The following is a 16516-nucleotide window of genomic DNA, read 5'->3' as shown; positions in this document are numbered from 1 at the left end:
TCACACGTGAACTTAATCCTACATGAATCAGACGTGAACACTGGAAAATTGACATGCTGTAAATAGTAAAATATTAATTATATAATTACTGGCTATATACCAAGCTCCATCTTCAATCCTTATGGTATTTTATGTATTTTCGTCCACACACACACACACACACACACACACACACACACACACACACACACACACACACACACACACATATGTTAACATATTATATAAGATAATAATAATCGCAATGATAATTAATGGCCATATTATTGTGACTTATCATAATAATAATAACAACAATAACTACGTATTATAATATATAATAACTATAATATCATAATCATAGTGCATATTATTTAGCATAGGCTAGATATTATGCTTCTAACTTCTGATATGCAAACTGTAACTGTTAATTGTCCTACGTAAAATACCTTATTTTCTAACTATCTAACTAACTATCATTTTAATAAAAGAAAGCCTGAATAAAATAAAATAAACAATATGTTAATAATAATGCTGTTATATAATCATGACAATACAATATGATTATTAGTAAACTAATAATAGGCCTATAGGACAACGACGATAATGATAATGATTATGATATATTTTCAGTGTTACACATTTTTTTCACTAAATACCGTCTACAATATAGAATGCTTACAATTGTTACATCGCCCAGAGACCGTTCCATGAATTTAGAATTATTGACATGTTTATTATTGAAATGAGATTAGGCGACAACAAATGCACAGGAAGCGAGCTGTGAGAATGACAGATATCTATTCTGAAACGGAGGTTTATCACACTCTGGAAATTGTTGGGAGGGGCACCTTCGGAAAGGTGGCGAAATGCTGGAGGGGCAGTGATGGAGAATTAGTGGCGGTAAAGATAATGAAATTTGATGTTCACAGAAGTAGAGTGATAAAAAATGAATTGAAACTCATAGACGCCCTTTCCCGATCAAATCTAGAGAAAAGTCACATCGTTCAATTTTACGAGACTTTCCGTGATCAAACTCATCATTATCTGGTCTTTGAGCTTTTGGAGAAAAACTTGTATCAGCTACAGAAAGAGAATGGTTTCCGACCGCTGCCGGTCCGCAACATCCGAACCATCACATGTCAGATGTTAAAAGCACTTGCCAAGTTGAAAGAACTGGCAATCATTCATGCTGATCTGAAACCTGAGAATGTAATGCTCGTGGATCAATGTCGCCATCCTTACCACGTAAAGCTGATCGACTTTGGATCCGCAAGTATTTTCAGTGAAGTTCGTTTTGTAAAGGATCCATACATACAATCCAGGTAGATATCTGCACCAACATGTTCTGTTATATCTTGTCTGAATGTTTTAAATGTTAACATTTTCTGGATGCTTAGTCTGTACTGGATTACTCTCAAATTGATTGTAGCCTACACTCATTCAATAAATAATTTTGGGAATAGAACCAGAAAACAATGAAACCTTCTCACCTACATTTTCTTTCAAATGACTTGCACAGGTTCTACAGGTCTCCTGAGATTCTCCTGGGCCTCCCATTCTCTGAGAAAGTGGACATGTGGTCTCTGGGTTGCGTGATGTCAGAGCTGTTCCTAGGCTGGCCCCTGTACCCCGGGGAGTCCGAGCACGACCAAGTGCGTTACATCTGTGAGACCCAAGGACTCCCCCGAGCCCACCTGCTCAACACTGCCAGCAAGACTCACAATTTCTTCAGGCTCACGACAGACAACAGAGGGGAGAGCCAGTGGCAGCTCAAGCCCAAAAAGAGGCGCCCGGCCACAGGTAGCACAAAGGGCCACTCTCAGGGGGAGTGGGGCTCGACCGAGCGGAGGAAGTACATCCTCTCCTCCCTGGACGAGCTGGAGACCATGGAGCTTGTGGAGCACGACCCGAGGTTCCGCAACGAAGACGTGGCGGCGGAGGTCGTGGACCGCCGCAGCATGGTGGAGCTCCTCAAGCGGATGATGACTCTGGACTCTCATCAGAGGATCATCCCCACTGCTGCCCTCCACCACCCGTTCATCACCATGCACCACTTACACACGGCCCCAGAGTACGGACGCTACTTCCGGGCGTCCGTGCTGGCATTACAGGAGGCCCTTATCGAGGATAACAAAGTTCCCGTGGGCGACGGCACCAGGTTGCGCCCCCCCCCGAAAGCAGAGGGGTCTCAGCGTTTCCTGTTTCTGAGGGAGAAGGAGGTCCGTCAACGATGTCCCGAGTGTCGACATCACTACGACCACCACAGCGAGGGGGGCTACCCGCCGCCCTTGGAGGGCTTCCAGAGTAACAGCGAGATGCACCCTCACCCTCACCCTCACCCCCACCACACCCCACTCCGAGACAAGGTCCAGACGGCCACGGAGCTGATGGACGGCCTGTGCATAGAGGACGAGGATGGCCTGGAGGACACCATGGAGGGGTGGGCAGAGGAGTGTGCCTTCCATCCAACCACCTCTACCGTCTCCTCGGATCTCCAAGAGAACCTCCAGCCCAGCGAGAGCGCTTTCCCCCAGGAGACAGCACTAGACCCAGACTGTCCTCCTGGCCTCTGCCCAGCCAGCAGGGAGGACCCCCAGAGCGGCTCCATGTTGTCCTACTTCACCAGGCTCTGTGAGAGGCAGCGCCTGGGGCAGCCGGTGGCTAGGTCGTCCAGGTCTGATCCCACCCACGGTCTGGGCTGCACCACTGGGATCCAGGGAGCCAGAGCAGGGGAGCCCCAAGACTTCCAGAGTCCATCACCTGGGGGCTTTGCCACCACTACCACCACCACCTTTCAGGACCTGGCAGAGCCCAGGGAGCAGGGACAGCAGGCAGGCTGTGACTATGAAGGCTTGGAGGTAAGGATGGGGAATTAAAAGAAATTTGACATTTTTCCAACACAATTAGTCTACAGTATGGTCATACCACATTCAAAGAGTAAATGCTATTGTTGATTCTTATTTAGACCATGTGCTATGAATTTCATAACCACAACTACATAATATGCACCCTGAAATCAGCCTTTTCTTATTTATCTAACAGATCTGTTGAATTCATTGCATTTGAAACACCCATTTTGTTGAAGGGAAAATGTCAATAACTACTTTTGCCTTCCCTCTCTTCATCCAAACCTTCTATTCTGTGTGTGTGTGTGTCCCACTCCGCTATAGGAGGTCCAGTTCCTGTGGTACGGCCCGGAGGGCTTCCCTCATCACTGTGGCCAGTTTTCAGCTGTGCCTGGCTGGACCTCGGACTCCGACATGGACTCCTACCTGAGCTACGGCACCCCCACCTGCAGCAGCAACAAGCTACCTGAGTCCACTACTGAGTCTACTAGGGAAGGGGGATCAGTAGATTATATATATAATTAATTATAAAGATTATTAATATCTGGTAGAACCAAGGCTGAGAGCTTCCAACAGTCCCTCTGATCCAATGTGATGTCTTCGCCACGACAAATAAGACACTCTGCTAATAATTCAAAGACGGCATGAGTAGACAAGTAGTGTTCTTGTGAGTTGCACGCATTGTTTTGACAGCAAAGTGAATACATATTTCTGGAAATAAATCGATTCATCATTAGCAAGAGGTCGAATGGTTTTATTCATGATTTTATTCATGGTAATGAAATGGCAAGATGGAGGAAGGATAATAATAATTAATTATCCACACTTCTGCATAAAACCACTAACAATAAAGTGGTTGATAATTTTATGAATTCAATTTAATTTAAGAACATTACCTGAAAAGGGTAGAGCGGATTGATGTGTAGGAATTTGATTAATAAGGTACGTAATACATTTTTATTTTTTACTGCTATTCAACAACCATCTCTACTGTACTTATATTTTAGACACACTCCACACAGTGGAAATTAAAGGGAATTCCTGGACTTTCTCAATTATTAATCAAGGATGTAAATTCAGCCACAATGTATTCCTATAGGAAACATCCACTTGTTTTAAAACAAAGAAGATTTAAAATGAATTAAAAGCCCATATAATCCAGACTGCATTGGAAATCAAGAAACACCAATCAAACATTAAAGGCACAACCTGGGTTTTGTTCTGTTGTACAATGTTCATTTAAATTTTTTGGAAGAATATGACTTATAAATGACTAATGAGCGTAGTCTTACCTTATTCAAATCCAAAATATAAAGTTGTTTTAGTTCAGTGTTTGTAAACAATGTATTCGTAAACAACAATGTATAGCTTTTAATCTGTTTAATCATCATTTAAATATCATTGACTATTAGTCCTTGCAGCCAGAGTTCTGTCTACGAATTTGGGGGAGGTCACATTTCCCCAATCTTTTAAATATTATACCAAAACTAGTAGTTGCCAGCAATGTGGCTGAATAGCTAATTAAGAATTGCATGTTTAAAAAGAAGAAACCAGCATGCCAAGAAACATCAATCAAAAAACTCTACAGATATTATACATTTCTCCCTGAGATTGACTGGGATTTAGAGTTCCCAAAGCTATTGTGAAAATGTACCATTCAAACCATACATGTACTGTATTCTGCAACTAGTTGATAGTTTTTGATCATTGATAAGTGATAGATGGCAGAAGTAAAAAAGTCAGCCTTTACCAAAAATAATGATTAACATGACACTATAATCTTTAAAATCGTCCCAGAAAACTGTGGTACTGGGAGAAGAAATGTACATCATAAGTAAAATACCCTGTTTGGCTTTAGTTTGAGAGTCTAACCACTATAGTCTGTGAGTGAGTCTCCATCGTCTCATTTGACCTCCCCTATATCTGCAACAATCTGAAAACACACAACAGCAATATGTGGATACAGTGGAGGCTGGCGAATTAAACATGGGGAAGACAGCTCATTGTAAGGGATGGAACGGAATAAGGAATGGTATCAAACACGTGTTTTATATGTATTTCATACCATTCCTCATTCCATACCGTGCATTACAATGAGCCCGTCCTCCGATTTCTACCTCCACTGGACGGAGGATGTTTGGAATCAGCTTTTATCTCCTCAGTTCCTTCACATCAATGCAAATACAGGATAGGAGACAAGGGCCCACTAATGCCACTGTGTACTACTGAGAAGCACCAAGAGAATCTAACCATTTCTGGCGTATTGATAAACGGCTGAAAGTTAAAATGCTACCATTCAACGCTGCCCCCTGCTGGATTGGAGGTCAGAGTCACTGTTAGAGGCAGGAGGACTGTGGTGGTGGTGGTACTTTATCCAACTCTGAAAGTGTATGTATCTAACAGAGGACTTTGAGGTCAGAGTGCTGGTTAAGTGGGCTGCTGTAGGGGGAGTCCCAATCCCTCTCGAACACGGCCTGCAGCTGTGACTGGACCGTGGCACCAGGCGATTGGGCCGCAGTTTGGTTCACCACCAACGCAGACCCGGCAGTGCTCACAAAGTAGTCCCCAGACCAGTTAGAGGTACCTTGAGAACACAAGGAAATAAGATGCCTTAGAGCTGATAGATGGGATCTGTTACACTGGATTTCAACAAATCTGTGTAAAATAAAAAGAGGCATTTCCTATTTGTGTGAAGTGGATGCATAAAAAGTGAAATACACTCAACAGCAATGCCTAGTGATGCAATGGGTTGCGTTTAAAATTATATCTGAGCAAACAAGTTTTTATTTCAGACAGTTGATTCAGGAAGTACATTTAAATAAAAATGCAATGATTGCTAAAAGGGCATTTGTTTTCAGTGATCTCTCAATAAACTGAAAACAGAAACCTTTTTACATTAAATGTTTTTAAAATGTTTGAATTGTGAATTCAAATCACTTCCTGAATTGAAAATCAAATTGACCTCAACTCTGATTCTGAGACAGTGAATAACCATTCACAATGCTTCTCAAGGATGACTTATCTCACATCAACAGACGTGAGATACATCTCACGTCTGTTGATATATATCTCGACTGTTGAGTCTAGGAGAGAGGTGTATTACCTATGTAGGCAACCTTGTCCGTCACCATGTACTTGTTGTGGTTAACTCTGGCGAAGGGTATTTCCTTTTGCCTGGGATTGGCTGGCACAACGAAGAGTCTCTGGAAAATTCGAGAAGCAGAAATAGTACCATAAGCTCTTTTTAAATGTGACATCCTGTGCCCAATTACTTCCTCATATTGGGTCTAAATTTGTCATGATATCAACCAACCAACCAACACATAAGCAACATAAACATAAACCGCTTACAACCCAAAGAAGACACTATTCAATACCCAAAAACCTCCGTCCTTTCTGGACGTAGCTTTATTAACAACACGCTTTAAAAACAATCTCGATTAATCATCGGCATGAGGATTGTGTCTAAAAACTAATGTACAGTACGTGACAAAATAATGACCCGTCCCTTAAATGTCTACTCACCACCTGGATGTCCAGCCTCCTGGGTTCCTGGAACGAGGCCAGAGAGCGCAGGAAGGGCAGCATGACGGGCTGCGTGCTGGCCCAGCAGCTGATGAGCAGACGCACGCGCACCCGCTTCTCATACGCCACTCGCCTCAGCTGAGTGTCAATGTCTGCCCAGTACCTGTAGAGGGCGCCAGATACACAGGGTTAGGGCCCACAGACAGCGCTTTATTCATTCCATAACAAACAAAGGCGCTAGGAAGCTTTTTACAACACATGCTGGTAGAGCCATGTATCTGATCAATGAGCTAGAATAATACTCTAGGTCAGCTTTGCCTCTCCAAATCTTCAACTTTATCTCACACTTATCATTGAAGATACACGACAAGCAATTGTTTGTTAGACATTTTTATATTTATATAAATTAATTTTGGCTTTATTAGACTACACATTCCTTAGTTTTAGTCTTGCAAACTTGGGCAAAATAAGCTATTAATGAGTTCATGGGCATTGGGAGGCATGCCTATCTGTGACCAATGAGATCTTTCTGGGCATTATTTCACTATTTAGGGGATCCTTTTTGGCTCAAGAGCAGAGGCAAAATCCTCTATAATGTAACTTCAAGGGGTAAGACAAAACTGACTTTAGATCAATGCATAGGGGCAAATTCCCCAGTCTCCCTGAACTAACTACATTCATGAAGTGAGAGTGAAGTTCCATAGAAGGCTGACTGACCGTTTGGGGTGTGAGAACTCCATAGTGGGGAGGTAGTTCATGACAGCGATGTAGACAAACTGCTGTGCGTCCTCCATGACACTCAGAATGGACTGAAGGTCTTGGGTCCTCCCATTGGCACAGAAGGACGGTGGGGAGCTCTGAGGATGCAGGATAATGTTATCGTGTGGGTAGTTTTAAAGGGATGGTTCGATATTATTATTATTTTTTTTAACCACGTCTAGCAGCAACATTTCTTTGCAAGAATTATCCAGTAATATTCCCACACACAGCCTTGTGAGACATACTATAGTAAATACACTATAGCAGCTTTGGAATTTCTAAAAGTTACTTGACAAATTTGCTTCCACTATATCGCAGCTCGAGTTGAGCTGGTGGACCTAGCTAAATAACAAAGATACATGCCTAAAAAACATCTGGATCGATTGACGTCGCAGATATACAGTATCTAAAACTCAAAATAGTGAATCAACCTTTTATGTAGTAAGTGTAGACTACTTACAGAGAATACTAAGAGAATGATTCATGGTTTGACAAATAAACATGGAAAATGTATTCACATTATTTGTTTTCAAAAAGACGACACGATCAGATAATTCAGATTTCAACACAACTTCTCAAAATGACTCAAAATGACAAGAGGAATATAAGACATCCCTACATTTTACACTTATCTTCATAATAATATCATGATAGTAAATTACAATATTTCCTCAGGTCTTACAGACAGATAGACGCTGGAGGCCGTGCCATTGAGTGGCAGTTGCATGGGCGTGTCCTTGTTGTAAGGGGTGGAGTAGCTGCTGGGCCAGGGGGAGGGGATACTGATGCCACTCTGGCCCAGATACCAGTAGGCCTCAAAGATCTTCCCCAGGTCTTCAGCCAAGCAGCTGCAGTTGTACACCATGGCTCCCAGCTCCTTCACCTGAGCAGGGACACAAGAGAAGACATACGTTTCCCAGAGCTGAATACAATACCTTACTCATAACCTTGTTTAAACCAACACTGATCTTTAGAGGTCTTGCTTACAGGTGCAATCTGGAATACAAACAAAAACAAAGCGGGCTCCCTGTCGCTTTTTTTAGTAAACAGATGAGGACTGGGACTGGAGGAATTTGACCACTCTCAATTGTATAGGCAGAGCTGTGGATGCAATCACTAACCACCCATGAGATCAAAATGATAGTTTTAAACATGGATTGAAGCTATACAGTGTTTGTTTACAAACCGTGGAGTAAAACTAGTTTATATTTTGGGTTCTGATGGGGTAAGACAGTTGAACTAAGCTCTGAAATATATCTTATAAATGAGGCATTTAGAAGACATTCTTTCAGAATCAATGACTATTTCATTCATTTAAAAGTACTAAAAATGTATGTACCAATCCTAGATTGCCCAATCATAATGTCAAATGATTTCTTCCTCAAACGACCACAAGTATTATGTTTAGAATGGTGAGAGGAACAACTTTTTATTCATTTTCCCCATACTTGTGCTGACAGCGTTATTTTGGGAAGGAAAAAAAAATAAAAAATGAAAAACTCACACTGTGTTATGTCACATGTCAGAGTGGCTTTGGGCCTAAAAGGGGTGCTGGTGTTTTTGATCAATCTAACATATCAGGTTGATCTCATGCAAGCAAGCACCACAGACGCGTTGTCTACACATTTCAAAGCCAAACCTGTATACCGGTATTGGTACTGTATGGTCAGAAATATCTGATATGGGTATCAGCCCAAAATCTTCATCTGCATCCCCACACTACCCACTCTAAGTCTCTGTGCTAAATATGTGAGCCCCTTTCTGGCTTGGGGGTGCGGGCACAGAGGACACTCACCTGGGTAAGGGACCTCCAGTCCATGTTGGCACTGCCAATGTAGATGTGCTTCTTGTCCACCACCCAGAACTTGGTGTGCAGTACACCGGAGGTCAGCTGACGCATGTTTACCGTCCTGATATCAGCGCCTAGAAGAACAACTCTTGTTACCTCAGACTCAACAGACTGTGTACCTGTGAACAGTTAGCAGGATGACAGTAGATTTCTTTTAAACTCTTTAAGGTCCATTCAATTATAATCAAGGAATCCAGAATCTCATCTCTCTCTGGGGATGGGAAGTTGTCAGCGACTCTCAGTGTCCACCACCCTAAAGTCTCCATTGAGCCGCTTGCAACTCCCCTGCCGTTCCTCCCTGCCCCATGTTTACAACCTGACCTGTACCTGTACACCTGCAAGCAGTGTGCAGTCAATTAGGTGAGCAGTGTCTAGTCAATTAGCTGTTTTGAAAGACAATTGCGGTTGAAATCCCTGCCTCCCATTTCAAGCACCTGCTCAACTCCTCGATTTGCCGATAGAATCCGTGGTCAAATTCACCGGATGACTAACCACCTCTCTAGCCCCACACCTGCATTACGGTTTGCTGTCAGACTCTCCATTCATGGTGAATCTTACTTAGTGAGACTCATTCAATTCAAGTGAGCATTGAAAGGTATGATGTATTGCACATCCCAGAAACAGGAGAACTGGTGCATGAAAACAATTATACAGGTGAAGGAAAGGAGTGCACACAGTATATAAATGCCCCCATTTAAAAAAAATAATACCTCTTTGACATTTAGCAGACGCTTTTATCCAAAGCGACTTACAACAAGTACATTTGTCTAAAGTAAGTGAATCATCTATACATCATCTACAGCAAAAATCTATTCTAGGACCAGGTGCCATTGGCAGTCACAATGCTAGAAAAAGAGAAGGATCCTTCCTTTTTATTTATTATTATTATTTTTATTTTTTTTATTAACAGTAAAGGAACTGTAGAGAGGGGAAGTGGGGGGTGAAGAGGTCTTTAGGAGTGTCAGTCAAGATGTAGCCTAAAGTTCTTTATTCTTGCACCACAAACAACCTTTTGACTCCACAAAAGTCTGTGAAGTCACTAAGTTGTTTGTAGGGCAGGAATAAAGCAATGGGGAGCATTCACTGCACATACTGTGTGTTTGCTTTTCCTTTCTTCAATTCAAGACCAACTGCACAATCAGAGAGGTACTATACCTGAGCTAGCCAAGAACCTGATATCATCCTGGGGCTGGGTCTCTTGTGGCGTGTTGACAGCGATGCGGACAGAGATCTTCCCAGACACGTGTGCTAAACTCTTCAGGACAGTCTCACCCTACAGATTAAACAATAGGTCAGACTACAGCTTTCTGTATTCATGTGTTCCTTGGAACAAGGACATTCTGAAAAATCTGACCTGAAAACTCTTAGAACAAAGATAATATACTGTACGTTTCCCACTCTGGAATTCACAGAATCAATAATGCAATACGCTCTATGGGAGTTTTCAGTAAGAATTACTGAGTTTCCGAGGAGCACATGAACGCAGCATTATTACCAATCATGGAATATTACTTTCTAAACTTAGAATCTGAGGTCCCAATAACTGTCAATCAATGCCATTTAGAGCAATTACAGTACACTTTTACCTGATTGGCAGATGGCTCACTGGTGCCTGTGTCTTTGTTGGTCATTGTCCAATAGAAGGAGGCAATGTCAAGACTACTGCGAGCCTCACCAATCAGATTGAGCCATGTCTGGTAGATGGACGGGTTGGTGATGCTCGAGTTAAACACTAACCCCTCCGGAATGCTCTCCACTAAAACGATACTGAAACCAAACCCAACTTTATTTATATAGCACATTTCGTACACTGATGCAATACAATTCGCTTCACACACAAATTAAAACAAGTGAATAAGAAAAACAAACAAACAACAGAGAGAGACTCATTCAAGGTGAAGGAGAAAAGTGGCTCAATTGTAGTTTGAGACTAAAAGTCTCAAAATAACCTGAAGTTAAAGCAAAACTAAAGAGGTTATGTCTTAATATGTCTTTTAAGTAAAAAATGTCCACAGTTTCAGCCCCCTTTATTTTGCACACCCATGAACAGAGCAGCACACACACACAGCAGTGTTTCTTCCTTATTATCCAGACCAGGTACAAAGGCTGTCAGAGCAACATCTACCAACACTGCAGCTGGGCCAGAGTGGTTAACCTGCTAACCATATAATAACCTCAACAGACTTCAATGAACTGGAAGAGAATGGTATATTTGAGAACTAAGTACCCTAGCAGTGGAAAAAGAGACATTCTATGGAGGTCTACCATTTTATTTATTTATTTATATATATATATGACCAGTGAACGCTACTCACTTGCAGGGATCGGAGCAGGTTTTGGGGAGGGTGAAAGGGGCCTTGGGAGTGCTAGATGAGGAAGTGACCACAGGAACCAGGAGGGTCTGGAGGAACAGGGCAGCCAAAAGCAGACTGGCCAGCCCAATAAGGCCCAGCACACACCTGTAATACTAAACACACACACACACACACGGCCTGGGTTGAGTTTCCCCAAAGCTTCTTCGCTCAAGACTTGCTGGTTCTTTATTCAATACTTTAACGATCCAGGCCTTTTTTGGCTGACACAGTTTGTTCATTCCAGCGCAGGAGATCGTCAAAGGTTGTTACTCTCTCTCTGCCAAGGTCTTACTTCCAAGGTTGTCCAAGGAAAGTGCCACATTAGCTCCAAAGCTGTCGGGAAACTCACCCCAGTTCAAGAACAGAGTAAAACTGAGATGACTGAAACCACATAACCCCCGCTTCCCCCACCATTAAATAAGGAGATTGTCATCATAATGACTGCTTCCAGTAAAAAGAGGTGCAAGACAATGGTAACGAAACTGGAACTACTGGAGTCTATAAAAGTTGCCTGGTTCCTCTCAAGATTTCTATCACATCCTAGGCAACCGTTGAGGTGCTGCGCTTTCTGTTCATGTTGTCTGATTGCTTGTCTATGGTTGCTCTGTGAGAAATTAAGTCCTACTCGTCCCCAAACCAATTGTAGAAGGCTCGTGTTGTCACATCGTGCATAATTCTCCTCCGGCCACGATGTGAATATCATGGTTATATCCCAAGAGTGTTCAATACCATTTGTGCTCTCTTGTGTGACTCTTCTCTCCTCGACTCCACATCGCACATCTGCACCAGGAGACAAAATCATTTGAGTTAGAGACCCAGACGCGAGACCTGCCATGACAAATATAAAGGACAACAAACGTTACCTTCTCATAAGGAATACCGGTCTTCATTTTAGAAGAGGGCGTCGTCTCTACTGGCACGGTTCTTCACAGCTCTAAGTGGGACGATGCTGTGTGGCAAAGGTGAGAAACAGAGAGTGATCCAGGACCAGGTCACTGGCCAAAGAAATAGACATATGCACTGCCATATGCGATGGTCAGAGTGAGAGGCATGTGTCATGATGACAGGGGGGGCTGGTGGAGGTAGAAATCGGAGGACAGGCTCTCTCATGTCTCTGCTTGGGCTGCTGCTGCTCAGATCAGCCTCCATCCCTAAAATGTCTGGCTGGGGAGCCAGAAACAAGGGAGTCGGGTGTGTTTGATACCATTCCTCATTCCATGCATTATAATGAGCCCGTCCTCCGACTTCTACCTCCACCAGCCTCCTCCCTGCATGCTGAATGGTTGAGTACGGTGGCCCCCCACACCATTGTCTCTATACTGACCCTAACCCTCCTCTATTTCTATAGGACTGTGCCATGACCTCTTCACAATGAGAACATTCTGGATTCTATTAACGCTATAGGAAAATAACGAATCGGTCATAGCTAACAGGGCAGCGGTGTTTAACAGGTAACAGGGCGTTAGTGTACATCTGATGCACATTATGGTAAGGCCCTAACAAAAACAGTGATTGTAGTGATTCTGCAGAGCATATGTAGTAGTTGGAGTAGCAGTAGAAGTAGTAGTAGTAGTTGGAGTAGTAGTAGTAGTAGTTGGAGTAGTAGTAGTAGAAGTAGTAGTAGTAGTAGTAGTAGAAGTATTAGTAGTAGTAGTAGTAGAAGTATTAGTAGTAGAAGTAGTAGTAGTTGGAGTAGTAGTAGTAGTAGTAGGAGTAGTAGTAGTAGTAGTAGTAGTAGTAGAAGTAGTAGTAGTAGTAGTAGTAGAAGTAGTAGTAGAAGTAGTAGTAGTAGTAGTAGTAGAAGTAGTAGTAGTAGGAGTAGGAGTAGTAGTAGTAGGAGTAGTAGTAGTAGTAGTAGGAGGTCTACTACTACTACTACTACAACATTACTGAAATCACCAGCAAGAGTAATGATTGAAAGAAAACTGATAATGGACCATTTCTTTACGAAGGATGTTTAAGAAAAGAGGAAGAATTGTTCCCAGTGTTATGTTCTCTCAGAGGAGGAAGTCACAAGGAGGTTGGAGGTTCAGACTCTCATGTGACACAGACAGCAACAAATAAGCTGATGTTGCTCTTTTTTCCCCCCGCAATACATTACCATAGAATATGTGTATGTTGGATCTTGAACTGTGACTGACAATTAACATCAGGTCATTTGAACATTTTACTCAGCAATATGCCAACCGTTAGACTTATTCAGCAATACTTCAATAAAGCCCTTGCTGAGTTATGTTTTGATGTATCATTTGATTTTTTTGTGTCCTTGGCTGCTTATCAGAGACAGAAGAAATATGTGCTTTATAGTTAGTGTTGCAAATGGTGTATTGTTACTGCTGGATTGAACAGCCACAGACTCACACAAACCAAGCTTGTTTTATAGTTGGCCTACTTCCATAGGCCTATTCGTAATAGTAACTTCATTTGGGGATAGGCTAAAACGAGGAAGAATGCTTATGGGGTGAGTCAGGGAGTTTTTACTACAGTTGTAAGGCCTCTTGGTAAAAGTTAGAGAGAAAAGGCTGTTGTATATGTGTATATTCAGAGATTCAGCCTTGAAAGTTATCTCCAATCATGTCACTCAGGAAGGTACAGGTTGATAAAGGGATATAGGGCATGGGAAAAGTCTTTGACAGGCCCATATGTTTTCTAAATAGATTTAAAGCACTTTTAAAAGAAACGTGAACTTGAAGAACCCACAAATGATACAGTCAAAATCAGTGTGACGGCCAGTGATAGATGAATTAATTTAATATTCAGCATGGAAAGTTAGTTTAACGTCCACTTCCATACACACATTTTTGCACAGTGTGTGTGTGTGTGTGTGTGTGTGTACATTGTTGAACCTCAGAGTCGTCGTGCATTAAGAACAAGTCCATACTGCGCTGGGATATGTTTTGATTGTCACTTCTACAACAACCGCCCGATACTAACCTCTGACAGATTAATCAAAACCTTTCAATGCCGGTACATATACATCAATATATATCATATCATATCATATCATATCCACACATATCAACTTGAATCAACGTGAAACGTATACCATCATTTCAACAATGTTTACCACTGTGCTTACACCGCAACTAGCTGACAACAAAGAATGACAGTCCGGTCATCGCTTACCTGAATTCATATGACGAGTCCAATTGAAATCTTCCATGAAGTGCGTAATTATACTCTTACATTATCACATTAGCATGATCATTATTATAATTCGTGAGTTTACGCTTCAACAGTGACAAATCGAGGACACAAAAAAGTGAGACGCTCGCGGTCACGTGACCAAGCCTAAAACGGGCAACAAATCAAAGACACGTGACGTGCAACCAATGACTTTGGCGTGGAGTTTTCTCCGCGTGTTGTTGCACGTCCCGAACCACACGGGGGCGCTGTTGAATAGACTATAAAAACCTAAACCACGATATCTGGGTCTTCAGTGGAGAGCGCAAGAAAAACGTTAGAAATAAAGTAAGACAACATGATTCTCTGTGAGTACAGTGAACTGCTCATAGGCTTTGATAGGTCCAACCTTCCAAACGTAATAGAAGCTGCAACTGTGTTCGTGCGTGCTTGTTTTCTGTTTCTGAATATATTTGCAGAACCTTTTTAAAGCAATTCCGCGTCGTACGCTCACTGAAGGCCTATGTCGCTGTCTCTTTAGTGGTCATGAACCTCATGTGAAAGCCCACTTTATCCCATCTATGATGCCTGTCGGCCTAATGTCCGTGCGATGCACAAACAGCGCCCCTGACCAGTTTCATCGTAGGCTACTGATAACAAATCCGAAAGGGAGTACATGCAGGGCATGATTCCGTGTTCAGGTGGCTTTGATCAAAACACCTGCTGCCGAATACAGAGCACTGATGGAAGCAAAACACGTTTGTATTGTAGCCATTCACTCCAGATGTTGTGATTAACGGCTGGCTCCATTTACTGTTATGTCTCAAGAGACAGAGACCCAATAACATGTGTGCTGGGGGGGGGGGGGGTTCTCCGCTCTGTTAGCCCAGAGTGTTGATATCACCACTGGTAGTAGTCCTACTTTGTTGACAATGTGCATAGCTTACTGTATGAATTATCCGCAAATCAATGCACTGCATCTGTAGCCTGCAGCTAAAAAGACAACAAGACGATAGAACATGTAGGCTAATCGTAAAGGGTTAATTCCAACAAGGAGTTATCTTCATCAACAAAGGCTACATGGCATGCATACATACATACTGTACATAGGCGAGTCACACACATACGCCAGTCACAGTCATAGGCCAGTCACACACACACACACACACACGCATGCCACAGTGAACAACCGACTTCAGGAACAATCGGAAGCTGTAATAACGTCGTCTGGGAGGGACCAGCCAGCGGCGGTTGAAGGGCGAGGGCAGGAACTGTCACTACTCCTCCAGGATACGATCAGGTGAACCAGTCTGGAACAGGGCGTCCGTTACTGACAGGAACTCTGACTGTTCTGGAACTCTTACACCATCCTCCTACACACCTGTTCTGAATAGCACTTAATGGTGTGCAGGGAAAAAAAAACGAACAAGGAAAATACATTCCATTCTTTCCCCCCAGGCCTATTTTATTGAGGCCTTTTTTAGTTTTTTTAATAGAATTATTCCAACCGGCAGTGCCAATTGCCACAGGTGCATCACGTCAGGAGTCAGGACTTAGGTCAGTTGGGGCGGGATGTTCACTTCGGAGCTGTTCTTATTACCGTCTTTAAATTAGCAGATCACGATCGAATAACAAAACAAATTATGTTTATCTATAGGCCTATGCCTATCCGTGATTCAACTTCTCTTTCGTGCCCTTAGGCGTTGACCTATATCAGTTAACCAACAGACACCACGCAACTGTTTCTCAATTGCAACACATTCGATCGGGTAAAACAATGGGCTTGTTTGAGTTTAAGATGGAGCCATACAGGCGGGGCCAGTGTATCTGTGCAGTCTCAAGTTGGACAATGAAGTGTAATTCTAACCGCACATGAAAACATGCCGTGACAACATGAAATCGTCAGTTAAACGTCCTATGAATTGTCTTTGAATAATCACCACATAAGTTTAATACAACCATCAACTGAACATATGTGCAATCAATAGATCTCTCAAATAGGCCTACTATAATATTTTAGATCTTAGCACAGTCTACACATGGTGACATATAAGGCTTTCCCTGATTTAGGAACACAT

The 16516-nt window shown here is 42.5% G+C and overlaps 1 protein-coding gene across 1 annotated transcript; it reads right to left on the bottom strand.

Moving 5' to 3' along the window:
- Positions 1-3571: 3571 nt before the first annotated feature.
- Positions 3572-14583, bottom strand: pld3 (phospholipase D family member 3). The gene is made up of 12 exons (XM_083680161.1): positions 14442-14583; positions 12179-12264; positions 12045-12095; positions 11277-11428; positions 10548-10728; positions 10117-10234; positions 8908-9035; positions 7795-7995; positions 7071-7210; positions 6354-6516; positions 5932-6031; positions 3572-5412 (listed from the first exon to the last, which is right to left on the bottom strand). Exons 2-12 carry the CDS (start codon positions 12203-12205, stop codon positions 5225-5227), a joined length of 1449 nt encoding a protein of 482 aa, XP_083536287.1. The 5' UTR covers positions 12206-12264; positions 14442-14583; the 3' UTR covers positions 3572-5224.
- Positions 14584-16516: the final 1933 nt, after the last annotated feature.

The sequence above is a fragment of the Argentina silus genome (assembly GCF_951799395.1).
Source record: "Argentina silus genome assembly, chromosome: 11".
NCBI classification, from domain to species: domain Eukaryota; kingdom Metazoa; phylum Chordata; class Actinopteri; order Argentiniformes; family Argentinidae; genus Argentina; species Argentina silus.
The sequence above is the reverse complement of the archived record's forward strand: the minus strand, read 5'-3'. Positions and strand labels throughout refer to the sequence as shown.

Excerpts from the sequence above, each read along its gene's own strand:
- pld3 (XM_083680161.1), bottom strand. The coding sequence starts at position 12,205 with ATGAAGACCGGTATTCCTTATGAGAAG. Across the intron at positions 7,996-8,907 it reads ACTGGAGGTCCCTTACCCAG|GTGAAGGAGCTGGGAGCCAT; the intron begins GTGAGTGTCCTC and ends GTCCCTGCTCAG. Across the intron at positions 7,211-7,794 it reads CCTCCAGCGTCTATCTGTCT|AGCTCCCCACCGTCCTTCTG; the intron begins GTAAGACCTGAG and ends CTGCATCCTCAG.